The sequence below is a fragment of the Stegodyphus dumicola genome, chromosome 5 (genome assembly GCF_044657685.1).
Source record: "Stegodyphus dumicola isolate Sdum_Otavi_A_Nest chromosome 5, ASM4465768v1".
NCBI lineage: Eukaryota > Metazoa > Arthropoda > Arachnida > Araneae > Eresidae > Stegodyphus > Stegodyphus dumicola.
Genome location: NC_140772.1, coordinates 234,195,336 through 234,211,106, shown reverse-complemented (window position 1 = coordinate 234,211,106; position 15,771 = coordinate 234,195,336). Strand labels below are relative to the sequence as shown.

General features: G+C 34.9%; 1 protein-coding gene across 3 annotated transcripts in view; it reads left to right on the top strand.

The window, feature by feature from the left end:
* The window catches only part of LOC118185111 (uncharacterized), a 243,667-nt gene that overhangs the window by 218,708 nt on the left and 9,188 nt on the right, over positions 1–15,771 (top strand). For all 3 annotated transcript variants that reach the window (XM_035354918.2, XM_035354915.2, XM_085817782.1), the window contains exon 6: positions 3,854–4,072. In XM_035354918.2, the coding sequence (XP_035210809.1) occupies positions 3,854–4,072 (219 nt within the window). The remainder of the gene's footprint in view (positions 1–3,853; positions 4,073–15,771) is intronic.

The window sequence follows — 15,771 nt, the reverse complement described above, 5'->3', positions numbered from 1 at the left end:
GGGGGGGGGGGATCCCACACGAATTGTTGCGCGACAAGCAGCAACGCGATTAACTAAGGATTAAAAACGACAACTGCCATTCCTAACCTGGTTTAAATTTATTTAAAATAGGATCTTAACTTAAAATTCAACTGCTGTCTGATATATTTTCCTTCTATCGCTACTTCGAAAAAGGCAGTCATTTTTCACTTTATCTGATCTTCTAACGAAGACAGGAAAAAATCAATACTTTAAAAAAAAAAAAAAAAAAATCTAAACTTCTTGTCTGATTGAAATCTTCTCTTTTTCAATGAAAGAAAATGATTCATTTCAGTAAATTCCGATACCTGAATGATACTGCGTCTTATCGCTATACGTGTTCCGTTGAGAAATCTTACAAGAAACATGCAAAGTATTTCCTCGTAATATATTCCACTTTTCCTACAAATTTTTAGTTTTATCTTCTGCTGCTCCAGTTTCATTAAACCATGTCAATTCGTTCCTGCTTCTTGTTCTTTGTTTACTCATATATATATATATATATATATATATATTATGTTTGTGTTTCTGTCTAAAAAACAGAATTTTTATCTTTATTTTTTTTTTCAACATACAGATTCTTTGATACTTAGATACTTGTCTGACGCAGTCAGTTCAAGCACACGTTCTTCGTGACAAGGAGCGCTAGATTACGCCTGCCGTTGTCAACAAGCTTGAGTACCGTTCAGGTGACAATGCGAAATTTTGCTCAGTTCCGCCCCAGTTTTGATGGCGAACACTCCGGGGGGACGGGTCCGAGGGTCCCCCACCGCAAACCCCCCTTCCACCAAATCACACGAGAGGACTTTCGGCTCGCCGCATATTTAGAGTGCCGCCATACCGCACCGACACTGTACGTTTACAAACATCCGTGCCTTCTCCGAGATTCGGACCCGGGTCCTTCAGCATGGCAGTCAGCAACTCTAAGCACTACACCGGTCGGGCAGCACACCACCCAATAATACTACACACGATTGGGACCGCTTCAAACATCGTCACAAAGACGTCAAAAAATGTATGGAATGTCAGCAACTGTTCACGGAACTAGCCCCCTTTTCAAGAAACTTTTTTTTATTTGAAGAAAATTTCGTAAAGGTGTTGATATCTTCATGATGGCGACGCTACTATGCAGGTAGGATTATAGTTTGCTTCTCTGATTAATAAGGCAAGGTTTCTGTCTCAATGAAAAGTTACCCACTTGGAAAATGGTGCTCATATCTTTACAATGGCGTCCCAATTATCCATGATGCCCTGTCATGGCAATCAATAACAGTCGCGTATCAGGGTAAAATACTGTATTTGACGGCATATAAGACGCACCTTTTTCCTAAATTTAGTCTCAAAAAAGTTACCTGCGTCTTATACGTGAAGGACACAGGTGAACTTTCAATACTGAATGCTATTTTTAGCCCGGATAAAGGTCTAGACACACATAACTTTTTCTACATCTGCCATAATTATTTTGCACTTGCGTGAAATATCTGTCGCCAGAAAGCGCCAAAGCTCGAAGCTGATGTCGAAGTTCGAACAGGTTCGATGGTCACATTACGTCTATGGAGCGTCCAACGGGTGTAATTATTCCTGTTCATCCGAAAAGCTGGATGGACGAAGCTGGAATGAAACTGTAGTTACAGAAGGTATGGGCGAGGCGACCTGGTGGACTCTTAAGAAAACCCTTTCTTTTGGTTTTGGATCAGTTTAGCGCCCATAGAACTGAAACCATAAAGAATAAAGCGAGAGAATTAAAAAAAACCAGATAGCTGTCATTCCTGGTGGACTGACTAGCCAATTGCAGCCTTTAGATGTATCGGTGAATAAGACATTAAAGGAAAAAGTGCGAGAACGATGGAACAAATAGATAGGAGAGCCACATCACGCCCTCACACCCTCAGAATGAAGAATAGCGGAATGAAGAATAGTAGAATGAAGCGACTCTCTATTTCACAAGTGTGCAAGTGGGTAAAAAGGTCTTGGGAGGACGTAAAGGCTGAAGTAACTGTTAAGTCCTTCAAGAAGTGCGGAATCAGTAATACTCTTGATGGAACAGAAGACGACGCATTATTCGAAGAAGGTGATAGTACTAGCGATGACGGAAACAGTAGTGATGACGGTATTTTCATTTTCGATGATGATGATAGTGAAAAGTATTTTTATGGTTTTGAAAGTGATTAAAGTCTAATTTCATGATAGGCAACGAAACGTGAGAACTAAAAGAAACCACATTTTAAGTTATTGTGGACTATTGAAATTTTTTTCCCTTGTGTGTGGCCCTTCTAAATAAGGGTGCGTCTTATATGCCAGTGCGTCTTATGTTATATGCCGTCAAATATGGTACTTATAAATATCAGTAATACTGAAAATGTGCAATGACCCGACTTAATTCATTGCTGAAGACAGTTCGTCATCCGAAATATTCGTAAACCGAAATTATTTTCTCCTACTAATAAATGTAAAATGAAGTTATTTGTTCCCGAAACCCAAATGATTGCTTAGAAAAGAATGCTTTCTAATGCCGAACCAATGGAGTTTGTTAACACTTACACATACACAATAACTGAACATACATGAATTAATGTTTACCGTATATCTCCGAAGGAAAGTTTCGTAGAAAACGCTGAAGAAGTCAAAGTTATAAAATGTTAAAAGAAAATCCTATTCCTTACAAATATCAGAATAGCTGCTGGCTTTCTGAGGTTTTTATCTTTCTCATTACCCCGCTCACCTCTACTTAAGAATCACTGAGCCTTTGCCTCACCAAAGATTTGCCCACAGGGATTTGTTTCTTTCTTTGTGTTATAAAATTTCCTTCAAGCAAGATACGGCGACTACAAATATGCTACGGCTTGTTGCTGCTTTATGAGGGTGATACTGTTTTATGAACCTTTGAAACTTACTCCATTTTGCACAGTGTTTAATTTATTCTTTCGAGGATCAAAAATCTATTTGAAATTTGAAAAGAAGACATTTCTTCCACTACATCTGGGAGACTCATTCGTCGCCATCTTACGTTTTCGTATCTCAAGGCATCGTTCGTAATCCAAAATAATTTTTCTCTGGAAAATTTGTTCGTGAACCAATTTTTTTCGGGACTTGTGAACCTAGCTCCACTGTTTTCTACCGTAACAATCAGAGGCGTGCTAGCATGTTAAAGCAAAATATAAAATAAAATATGATTTAAATGCTCATTTTTTAAATCACTTTTACCTCATCTTTGCCAATGCTAGTTCTACACTCTATAACAAAAAAATCGACGCACCAAGAAGGATTTGTCCGAAGGATACAGAAATTGGTACATAGGAAGATTATGTACGGAATAGAAAATGATTGAAATTTCAGAACAATTGAATGATTTATTTCAGAATTACATAGTTACAATGTAACCATTACACCACGAAGGCTTGCTAAGAAAGTGAGAGAAATACTTTATATACTGCTTCTTTTAAAGGGCGACTGGTGATTAGGGAACCCAATCACCAAATCCTGGAGGTGGAGAATCATCCTCCTTTACCTTTTTTTAGTTTGCGGCGCCACTGTAGAGACATTAGGTATTTTTTACACGGGATATGCGAAACATGGGCAATGCCCTCTACAGGACTCGAACCTCGGACATCTGGAATACGAGCCGAATGCGCTAACCGTTACACTTCGAAGACATGCTAAGAAGACGAGAGAAAAACCTTATAATGTTTCACATAAGTTTACAAACAGAGACTATGAAATCAATTTAGAGATATTTATTTTCGTTTCCATTTGTTGCGCATTTTGAATCTGATTTCCCTTTCGGAAGTATCATGTCCTAGCTCCCAAATAAAAGCAGACGTTTGTTCTGTTTCAGGCTAACCGGTACAGCAAGGAAGATGATGACGACGACGACTACCAGTACGTTACCCGTGGAAGGCGCAGGAAGAAGCCCGTGAGTCGGTATACCGCTTTTGCCCGAAAAGGAGTACCAGGGGAGGATTACCCCGTTTACACATACATACCGCAAACAGATTTCGATTGCGGAGCACAACCGGGACCTGGCCTCTATGCAGACCCCTTCACTGATTGCCAGGTAAGACATTCAGTTCTTATAATTACTTCCCAGCGATCTCCCCTTACTACTAGTTGAATGTAATTAATTATTCAGCTGCTCTTGATATTATCATTTGCAAATATAATCGAAATACTTTCAAACACATACTAAAAAAATTGGCTTTCGGAAAACTTTCAGATTTTATATTACGCCCAAAAGGCTCTTTTTTTTTTTTTTTTTTTTTTTTTTTTTTTTTTTTTTTTTTTCCATTTTGTGTATTACTGTTATTTATTAAATATTATGTTCTTCGCACTTAAAACACATAAAATTCAAATCAACAGCAGTATCATAAAATATTTAAAAACAGTATATCTTTAGAATTTCCGAACTGGAGATAAAAGTGCTTTTCCCCGTAATGTGTTGCCATGACTCCCTTTAAAATCGTTGAATTTGTTAATCAAAAATTCGTTAAAGTTTGACAAAATTTGAAATCTCTACATATAATAAAAGAAAGAGTCTGTGTGTCTTTTCATTCGTGCTGCGCATAAGCTAAAAGATCCAGGGCCACGAAATTTGGTATATAGGTGCATCTAGACAAGAGCCAGTGCACCTCGAAGCGATTGTTTTAAAATTCCAATCCAATTTTTTTATTTAATCTTTTCGATTTTATCGCATCATTTTGAATAGTTTCTTTTTTTTTAGAAATGTGGTTTCTGGCAACAGTTTTTCATTCAATTGTATACTGGACTGCTGACTGTTGAAAATCAGCACTGTTGCCACTTGGAAAAATGAGGGCGATAATTCTACGCAGTTCTTAAATTTAATGTTTCTCTTGGATACTAGACGTTTGTTGAAAGAAGGCAACGGGAAGTTGGTTAATTTATTTATTAGGATAATGAATATTTATATTAAGGGATATTGCTTATTTCATATTGTAATTTTGTTGCATGTTATGCATTTTTTTAATTTGTGGGTATTTTTTTATGAAGCTGTTCTGCAGAGTAAAATTCTGCGCAGCTTTTAAATTTAACGTTTGGTGTTCCCTTCAGGCCTTTTTCCGATACATTTAAAAGCCACACGAAGGCTGGCAGCGCAGCTGCTAGTAGATAATAAAGCAAATTCGAAATTCGGGCTTCCAAGTGACTATGTTCGTTTGGAGGACTACGTTATTCAAAATTAGATGGCTCTAGGTACCATTGTTTCTTCACAGTGCTAGAAACATGCATTCATTGCAAATTCTTCATTATTTAGTTTCTTTAAATATAACACAGAGTGATATTATTTGGTAGCATCAGTTTGAAAAGTGATTCGATGCAAAATGCCGGCGAACAATAAAGAAAGCAGGTATCGGGGTAATAACTATACCTTCTGAAAGAAATGTTTATTTAAAAGACGCGAGTTTGATAGAGCAACTCCAAATCTAATAGAGTTCCATTTCACTTTCGGCCGTAAACGTGCTGCTCATTTTCATTTGGAACACAGTCTGATATCTGACGTGATAATTATCGAACTTGCTTAATTGATATGGATGCCGAACTACTAATTGCAGAAAACCCGTTCGTCTGTGAGTCATAAATCTTTGCTCCCAGTTCGATTCAATTTCCGAAATTTTTTTTCCCGCCGTGCAAGACACCCTTCCGTACTGAATGCGTTACTTTCCGGAGTACTCGTTAAGCACAGATAAGAATCAGTAACAATGTTTTTATTGATTAATGGGCCAGAATTCAGGTTTTTTTGTTTATCAAAGTTTAATTATTTTCCGATGGTTTGTTAACTGGTCGACGTGATTTGGTCTTCAAATCAGAAATCAAACGTTTGTTTGAAACTAAATTCACTCCGGTTTCCTGTTCCTTCGCACAGAAAAGATATGTTCCAAAAAATGTCTGTAAATATTCCTGGATTTAGTTTAAATGAATTTTGTTAGCACCCGGCGCCAGGCGGTCGTGAAAATGTTTTTTGTAAAATCGAATAAGTCGAAATCGAATGTTTTTTGTAATGTCATAGGTCTAAAGAAACTCGCGATATCCCCGAAAAGCTGGACTGCCAAAGAATTTCTGGAACTTCATTCTACCTTTGTTTCGTAGCTAGGAAATCGCCGATGAAATTTAATCATCTGAAGAAATTTAAATGACTTACCTTTTGAAAGTACTGTGTAACGTAAACACTCGGTTGAAAGCTTACCTTACGAAAGAAGATATTTTGACGAAGGCTAATTATCTTGTAAGAATTATGTTAATTTGATTAACGGTTAAATTTTAAGTTAAAGTTCCTTTCCTGTCAAATTCTTAACTTCAACCTATTACTTCCGGCCAGAACGTAGTTTTGGAACCATTCTGAATACTTAATAAGGAGGAGCGGTATTTAAACCGCGAGGTCTACTTGCAGAGTTAGAGAGAACCAGAGTTTCTGATTTGTGCGTGCCTGCCTTTTGGCTACTCTCTCTCTCTCAAAGCTGTTATTACGGTCGGCCGTACTCAAGCCCTTGATAAGCTTCGTAGTCAAATAGAGTTAAGGGGCCAACTCGATTAGAATCTTGATAGCTTCGGCTGTATCTCTTTAGTTAATCTTAGTTTTAGTTTAATTTTTAGTCTCTTAAGTTCAAGCCCTAGTGTCGGCTTTTATTGTACACTCCAAGACGGAGTTTTGTTAAATCTTATTGGAATAATAAAGGGTTAGTTACCCTTCCATCTTGCTGTTTCTTGTTACACGAACTTAAGCGATTATTCGCTAACTAGTTCTTAAGATTCGTCACTTTCTAGAGTAACTGAGAAATACACTAGTGAGAATCTTACATATACAATCTGATATCACTGAATATGATTTACTGAAATATTGTATTAACATTATCTTCCGAAATGCTCCTTAAGTACAGATAAGTATTAGTAACAAAGTTTTTAATGATAAATGGGTCAGAAGTCAACTTTTCTGTTTATTAGAGTTTAATTATTTTTAATTCTAGTTTATAAGTTTTCTTCCAGAAGGTATAAAAGTTCGTTAATTGTGGTTTGGAGCCAGTAAGTGACGAGGGCTACCCTTAGAGTATTAATTGTTTGAAGAAATGAGATTATGCTTCGAATAATTTTTCAAGTCGCTGTTTGACTGTATAACACTTGCTGGTATCAATATTGGTATTAGGAACAATTCAAATGCAGTTCTTTCTTTACCATGTTTTATACAAAAAATCTGATGTTTACACCACATGACCTCTTGTATAATTTAATATTACGTACATGACCTCCTTGTACGTAATATTAAATTATACGCATTTTTTTCTGGCTTTCATTTAAACTTATTTCCTCGAGCTTCATTAGAGATACATTTCTCATTCAATTAATTCAGTTTTAACTTCGCGATAGGGCAAAAATACATAAAAACTTAAAATATCTATACTAAAAATTGAAAGATATAGAAAAACGTAAAACACTAAATACAGTTCCGACGATTTAAAAAAAAACTGCAATTAAAATTACAGTTTCTACTCAAAAACAAGCCATTCGGTCAGCGGGCATGAAGGCAGGTTTTTCGGTCCACAAAACTGAAAGTTTACTTTTGGTCTCGCTCGGCAAAAAGACACTGGAGGCTTAGAAACTGACTTAATTTGTTGTGGACGCTATACTGAGTCAATATATCGGATAATTTATATGATAATTATAGAATGAATTAAGCATAATTTAAGACGTTACTTTGTTGCTGCTAAGCTTATTTTCTCTAGATTGGCAACAGGTCCACTATTCTGCTAAGTTTCAAATGTAAACAAATGTGGCTGTTATTCTAAAAAGAACTAGGCTTAACCCGCACTTAAACAATTTTTAAATTGTTGACAACATGCAGGTTAAGAAAAGACATAAAAACCTTATAAGGTATTTCTCCCGCCTTCTTAGCGAGCCTTCGTGGTGTAGCAGTCTGCACGCTGAGCGCATCATTGAGAGGTCCGCGGTTCGATTCCCGGCGAAGGCGTTGCATATTTTTCATCTTACCTGCTTCCAAAAAATACCTAATGTCTCTACAACCTTAAGCGGAAGAGAAGAATGACGCAATTCAATCCTTTTTAAAAAAAAGATGCACAATTTACAAACATGTAAGTATAAAGAAACTGAGCTCACGGAGCAGAGTGATATATTGTAGGATTCTCACTAGTGTACTGTCACTAGTGTATTCTCACTCAGTTGCTGTAGAAAGTGACGAATCTTAAGAACTAGTTAGCGAATAATCCCTTAAGTTCGTGTAACAAGAAACAGCAAGAAAGATGGGTAACTAACTAACTAACCCTTTATTATTCCAATAAGATTTAACAAAACTCCATCTTGGAGTGTACAATCAAAGCCGACACTTGGGCTTGAACTTAAGAGACTAAGAAATAAACTAAAACTAAGATTAACTAAAAGAAATATAGTCGAAGGTATCGAGATTCTAATCGAGTTGGCCCCTTAACTCTATTTGACTACGAAGCTTATCAAGGGCCTGAGTACGGCCGAACGTAATAACAGCTTTGAGAGAGAGAGTAGCCAAAAGGGAAACGCGCGCAAATCAGAAACTCTGATTCTCTCTAACTCTGCAAGTAGACTTCGCGGTTTAAATACCGCTCATCCTCATTTAGTATTCAAAATGATTCCAAAACTACGTTCTGGCCGGAAGTAGTAAGTTGAAGTTAAGAATTTGACAGGAAATGAACTTTAATTTAAAATTTAAGTAACCTAAATAAGAGGTGCACATGTGCATGTTATCGCAGTCCTATATACAAAATTTCAACGTTCTGAGGCTACTCGTTTTTGAGTTGACTTGATTTTGAGATAAGAACGTACGCACAGACGCCACAAAAAATGTCCTCAGAATCCGTTCTAAATCAGTTTTATAATTTTTTTTTTTTTTTTTTTTTTTGTAGAAAACGAGTCCTTTATTCTGTCTTTACGTGCAGATGTCACACAAAAACATAGTTAAATTGGATACTTTTGTTGAAATATGATACCCGAAATTTTTCGCGATGACAATACTTCCTGTTTACTTCGTGCAAGGAAGTAAAAATGTATTCTGTTATGTAAAAATATAAAATAAAGGAACAAACGTTATTAAAAGGAGCAGTAAAGTAAACTTATAGTATTAGAAACAAAAATTATGGTTTAAGAAATAAACGATTTCAGTATTACAATACAATTAAAGAACAACAAATATACTGTTATTATTATCAAGAAGAGTAAATATCACATAAAAACCTTGTTGTGTAGTCTATTAACAGAAAAATATAATTTTTTAACTGCATTTGTTTGAAATGTGATCGTAAAAAACATAAAGCATTTAGTGAACTGTCATTAAGCTTGGAACGAAGTTACCTTCCGTTGAAAATGCATCACGGAAGTGAGACAGCATATGAATGATGTTAATACTGTCAACATCTATTAAAAAAAAAACTCATATCAAAATAACAGTAGATGCTCAATAAGTTAAATTAAACCCTTTTAACAAAAAATATTTATTATTTATTGCTAATATCGAAAATGACGGTTTCATTCAATTGAAAAATAGCACGAACTAACGGTATTTGCTCAATAATGGGTTCACGAACGAATAAAACTGCTGACGGATTTTTTTTTTTTTTTTTTTTTTTTTTTTAATTTTTTCCCCCCTGAGTTCGAGTGCGATTCTCGATAAATTCACTTACAAGATAATTTTCCTCATATGTAACGTGACGTGAAATTTTTAACTTCAATGTGTTATTACTATTAGATAATGTTCCATGTCACCCACAAGATTTGAATCATCCCAACGTCAACATACTGTTCCTACCATCTCACACTACTTCGTTGCTCCAACCATTGAATCAAGATATTATATTGGTGGGCAATTGCTAATAGTTGCGATAGCAACCACAAAATGGAAGGCAGGAAAATGTGAAAATTTGCATAAGTGCATGATACAGTAATACGCATTGTGCATATACGAATGTTCGATTGCCGAAATTGTTCGTGACATGATGCGTCGATACTTTTGTAGGCTTCCCTAATTCCTATACCGTCTGGGGTGGCAGATTTATTACTGCAACATAAGATATATTGGGCGTTCCGGTTGAGGGGTGTGCAGTCATAATAAGCCTGGGCGTGCAGTACTGAAGATCGCAACTTGCAATTAAAGAAATTTACCGCATTGGCATATGGTTATGTATTTTATGAACATTATGCTTGTTTAATATATAAAAGACAGCGCAATCAGAATCACTTATAAGTTACGTAAGTTTATTGTGTCAAAAATTTCAGCGATTCATTTCGTAAATTACAGGCGATTTTCTGAGATTCGGGAAAAAAATGAAATGAAACTACATGAAAGAACGTCTGAATATAATAATTAATGTTTTATAATAATGAAGAACAGTAATCTGATTTTAAAAAAATATTATTCTGTGGAAAATATATTGAGTAAAATGCGCTAAATTGTTTCTCATTTTCAGAACAAATTTGCTTATTTCAAATGTGTGATACTACGCTCGTTGGGAATAACTTCAGCGATAGAGTGTGTAATGCAGTAGTAAATACGGCGAAATCACTCAAATTGTCGGTGACATAACTTTCCATAGACGACTACTTCTAAATTCGGCCGAAATTTTTTGGGAATCTGTCTTGAACTATTTAATAAAGAATATGACCTACAGTCATATTCATAAAGCCAACAATCAATTAGGCTATATTTATTATATTATTACAAGGCTATAATTATTCATTGAGGCAAAAATTATCTACTGTAATTAAGAAAATTAAATAGTTCCAAGACCAGAACATTTGAAAACAAATGAACACGATATTGACACGACCTGTAGAATCGATAGTAGGTTTATCGATGTAACAGACGTAAGAAATAGGCAATGATGTCCCCGGTATTCGAATCGCGAATATACTTTCTAATTATTGCATGGAAAAGAAGGAGAAAATTTACCTTACACATTCATTAAATAATTTGACTGATAAACATGTACTTTAAAACAGCTACTTCTAAAGTAAAGCAAAATCATTTAAAACCACAGGCTGGTTACCTGCGAGAGGGGAAAAATTATTATTTAATATCTTATGACAGTTGTTTGAAATAATAGCATTATTGTGTATAAAATAGTATTAATGTAATATTTGAAACTATAGTTTTGAATAATTTGTCACCAAGTAACTTTACGTAAAAAAAATATGAAAATTAGTTAAATATATTGTAGTGTTTATTGTTTAATAATATTTATAGTAAATATAGTTTAATAATATATATAGTTTAATAATATTTATAGTAATATAGTTTAATAATATATATAGTTTAATAATATTTATACATAGTATTTATATTTTGATAACTTATTTCACAAATTATATTTCGGTTCCATTCGGTACATCTGGTCGCATTATGGCAGAGAAAAACTAAACGACAAATACGAGCAGATTTAACCTAAACGAATTTGGCAACACCTCTTTATTATTTCTTTTGTTTCACATCGGCGAACTTCATATCTAGTTCAAGGAGTAGCGTCTGTTCAAAAATAACTCGATCAACACACCGCATGCAGTGTTACAAAAGAACAAAATTTCTTTCATTGCCAACCTTCCACTTAGACACACCCTAGCCAAATGAAGGTAGCGAAACAATATGTAATACTAGTTGAGCAGGTGTCCGTGTTTGGCCATAGTGCCATAAAGTTCTAATCACGCGTTGGAGCAAACTCTTATTTTCTTGCCTCTCCTGGAGGGAAAAGGAAATAAGTATACAGAATTATCAGGACTTGGTTATTAAAAACAACTTTTGTTGTTTTATTTTCATGTGTCATTATTCCTCTTGAAAGAAGTGTCGATAAGATCATTATTTACCCTTTCCCGTGCCACTGAGATTTAACATTTCCATTAAAAATAATGCTAACTAAATTATGCAGGAAATTGTGGCAAGAGCTGTCTCGTGCCGCGTGCATTTACTGATTGCTTTCGAATACAAAAATAATTCTCAAAACTGTAGTCGTGCTCGGGAAACACTGTCACGTCATTAGCTGGGCTATGTTCTATTTCAAGGCTTTCCCAATGGAAGCTGTAGGATTCTCCACCGTGTAATTCTAAGTTGCAGTTAAAAGTGAAGAATCTTAAGAACTACTAAGCGAATAATCGCTTGTTAGCTTGAGGTATTATAAGGTATTTCTAACGCATGCCTTCGTGGTGTAATGGTCAGCAAACCTGGCGCGTATCGAGAGGTCCGAGGTTCGAGTCCCGGCGAGGGCTTTGCTCAGTTTTCGTCTCTCCTGCTTCGAAAATAACCTAATGTCTCTACAGTGCCCCTCCGAACTAGAAAAGGTTATGGATGATGATTGTCTATATGCGTCACAGAAACCTCATAAATGCTTTACAAAATATGAAATAGTAATAGATAATAAAACAAATTCCAAATTTGGGCTTCCAGATATTCGAGTGAGACGTACGTTATTCCAAATTGAATGGCTCTAGGTAACGTTGTTTTATCATAATGCGAGAAACATACATTTATGCAGACTCTTTATTATTTACTTTCTTTAAATATAATACAGGGCAATAATATTTGATGGCAACAATTTAAAAAGTGAATTGCTGTTTATAGTGAATCAACGCAAAATGACAAAACGAAATTAATAGCCTTTCTGGGCTAACGCCCTTTAGGTTTTTTTTACAAAAAACCTTAATTTTTATTTATTTATTTATGTATTGCGGCCTGTCAGTTGTTTTCAGATCGTGCATTTGGTCCGCGTGAGTCTGAGTTTCAGACCGTCAATATAGCCCATGTCTAGGGCTAATTAAATACCGGATTGGATTCTCCATAAAACGGAACTTTTAGAGTGCTCGTTTCTAGGCTTCACCAAAGAGTCCTGACATACAAAATAATAAGGATAGAATGACAAATCACTTCAAACTAATTACAAGGATCATTATGCATCTCTAAAATGGGGTAGTAGTCGTGTTTAGCCTTTTCACCTTCAATTCGAAAGCTATCCATTTAAAAAAGTCTGGATTAAAAATGTGATCTTCGTCATTTGCGTTCATTAAAACCGGTATCTCGCAATCTCGTTAAGCCTTTTGAGTATATACTGAATGCAGAACGACATACTAAATGCAGAACGTTGACTAGAAAATTGTATTTTTGTCTTCAGTTAATTCATTCGGTTAGTTTCAGGGTTTGATTATGCTGTAAGCCTAATATATTCTAAATTAGCTTTTGCCTTGGTCTTATAGACCATTAATTAAAGTCATGATTGTTAATATCGTATTATACGGATGTTCAAATATCGTATGTTATCCGTATTATTTTTTCGTTAATTTTATGAGGATGAAGACTTTATAAACTGTGTGACGTACCTATTCGAACTTTACCTGGTTTTTGTTTTCGTAATATTGTGAAACATCTTAATTTTTTGGGCTTTCATTAGAATCAACAGTCAGTCAAACAAATATCACCATCTATCGAGGAGACGAACGGGTATCAAATTCCCAATAGTTAAATTACAGTAGAACTCCAATCTAATTATCCGAATTCTATTCGGATAATTGGATTATTTTCCGAAGAAAAGGTCTACGTACACTTTAATTAATTACTGTATGTTGAAAATGGGAGGAAAAAAAAACTATTTTTAAAGAAAAAGAGGTTTTACTTAATTAAAATGAAAAGGCAACACTTTTGCATACATGTTATAGAGTACAGTACATTATTTACAAGGGCCGAAAGTCATTGCTTGCTGAACATCTCGGTCTGTTTGACAGACACCGTGCCTGCACTTTAACCAGGAGTTACTTCCTTTAAAGGATGGACAGCCAAGATTTTACCTTTATCATAAAAAATCGGACCCGAAGTTGGGTTTCTCATAAAACTTCAAAACGACATCTTCTAAATTTTTGTTTGGCGCTGCATTATTCTTGAAGAACTTCCATCTTCGTTTTCAAGCAGTGACACGAAGTTTAAAAGTGTAGGTTTGCTTCTTTTAATGTCTGAAATCGTTGATTGTCCAACACTACGTTTACGTCTTAATTTTTTTCTTAAATTCTGAAAGCGATTCCGATAATCAGCGATTCGGATAGTCGGAGTTCGAATAATTGAAATTGTACTGTACTCTCAGCGAAATAGTACTTTCGGCGAAACATGTTTTGCTAATCTTCAAGTAATGTTAGCAAAAGTCTTCAGAGACTTTAAATCACTTAATAACTTTAGCCTAATAAAAGCGTAAAAGAAAAGGAAAAAATAATTCTGAGCCACACCAAAATGGATTACCGAAAAAAAAAAAAAAAAAAAAAAAAGAGTTACTTCTTTGCTCGAAGCATTTTCTTTTAATCTTTATTATTATTATCATCATGAACTTAAAATCAATCTCAAATTCTAATCTAAGAATTATGACGATGGATTGCATTGGATTATTCAATTATGGCAAAGCACACGAGGGCTGTCTTCCAAAAGGAAGGAATGCCTTCGTGGAGGACTTTCTAAAGGAAACTGGCTCGTATACAGGTTACACATGGGAAAAACCACGAAAACGCCCATGCAGCCAGCCCGTTCGCGGGATACGAACCTCGAACCGAACTACCAGTGTTCGGCGACTTTACCGCTCGGCCGCTGGTGGGACCAAGAATTACGAAGAAAAATTTATCGTTTGTTGAAAGGGTTTTAAGTTAAAAAATGCATTAAAAAGTTCAAAAATAAAAAAAATTACTCATACTTTTTTTTTTTTTTTTCTTTTTTAAGTTAGGAAAAAAAAATAGCTGCTTTTACCAACTTTTTTCAGATATACAGAAACAAAAGTTTCTGTATATTTTTCTGCATTCCTTTTTCTTTGCGAGAAATGGTACGAGTAGAAAAATATGAGACTGTTACAAGGGCATATCGAGAAATCTTCATAAGTCGAATTGTGAAATCTCATCATCTGGTCTCATCACTCAATTACCACGTTAACAATATGAATCCTAAAGCACAGAATATCTGACAGACCACGAACCTGTGTATATCGGAAAGCTATAAATGCGCTAAGTTTTTTCTTCTAACTCCGTTCGAAAAGTAAAAGAACCCCCCTCCCTTACGAATTCAAAAATTTAAAAGGCGTTTCTCTGCCTAAATAAGTGGGGGGAAAAAATTGACGAACAATATGTTTAGTTACGCTGATTTATAATACAAGTAAAACAATAGATGTCTCAAAAAAAACCGAAATTATTGATAAAACTAGAAAAGTTTCTAAAACAATGAATTCCATTACCGTTGCTTTATATTTATGTATTTCTAAATATCATTTCAAAGAAACACCAATCAGCAATCTACTAAAATTTAAATAAATCAGGTACTGACTAATCATGGGCGTTTCCGGGTTTATTTTAATCGGTTCCAACTACAGAATATTGATAAATACTTAATTTGTAATACGTTTGGGGACGCCAGACACTTCGTCGATGGATGTATGCTTACCTGGAGTGCAAAAGAGAAATATAGAAAGAAATTTAAGGAAGATTTTAAAAGAAATTATTCAAATTTGAAAGATTTTGCAGAAACAACAATGGCGAAGAAAGATAAAATTGGAATTCGGCACTGAGACTCAGATTTTAGACTTTATATATATATATATATATATATTTTTTTTTCCTTATATTTCTTTTTTTTTTTTTTTTTTTTTTTTTTTTTTTTTTCATACGGCCGGCTTGTGCCGACTAGGAGGATCGGGGCTGTGCCCTTATAATAATAATAATATAATTCTGCTCAATAACATGTTGCGCGACTTTTGGCCTGCA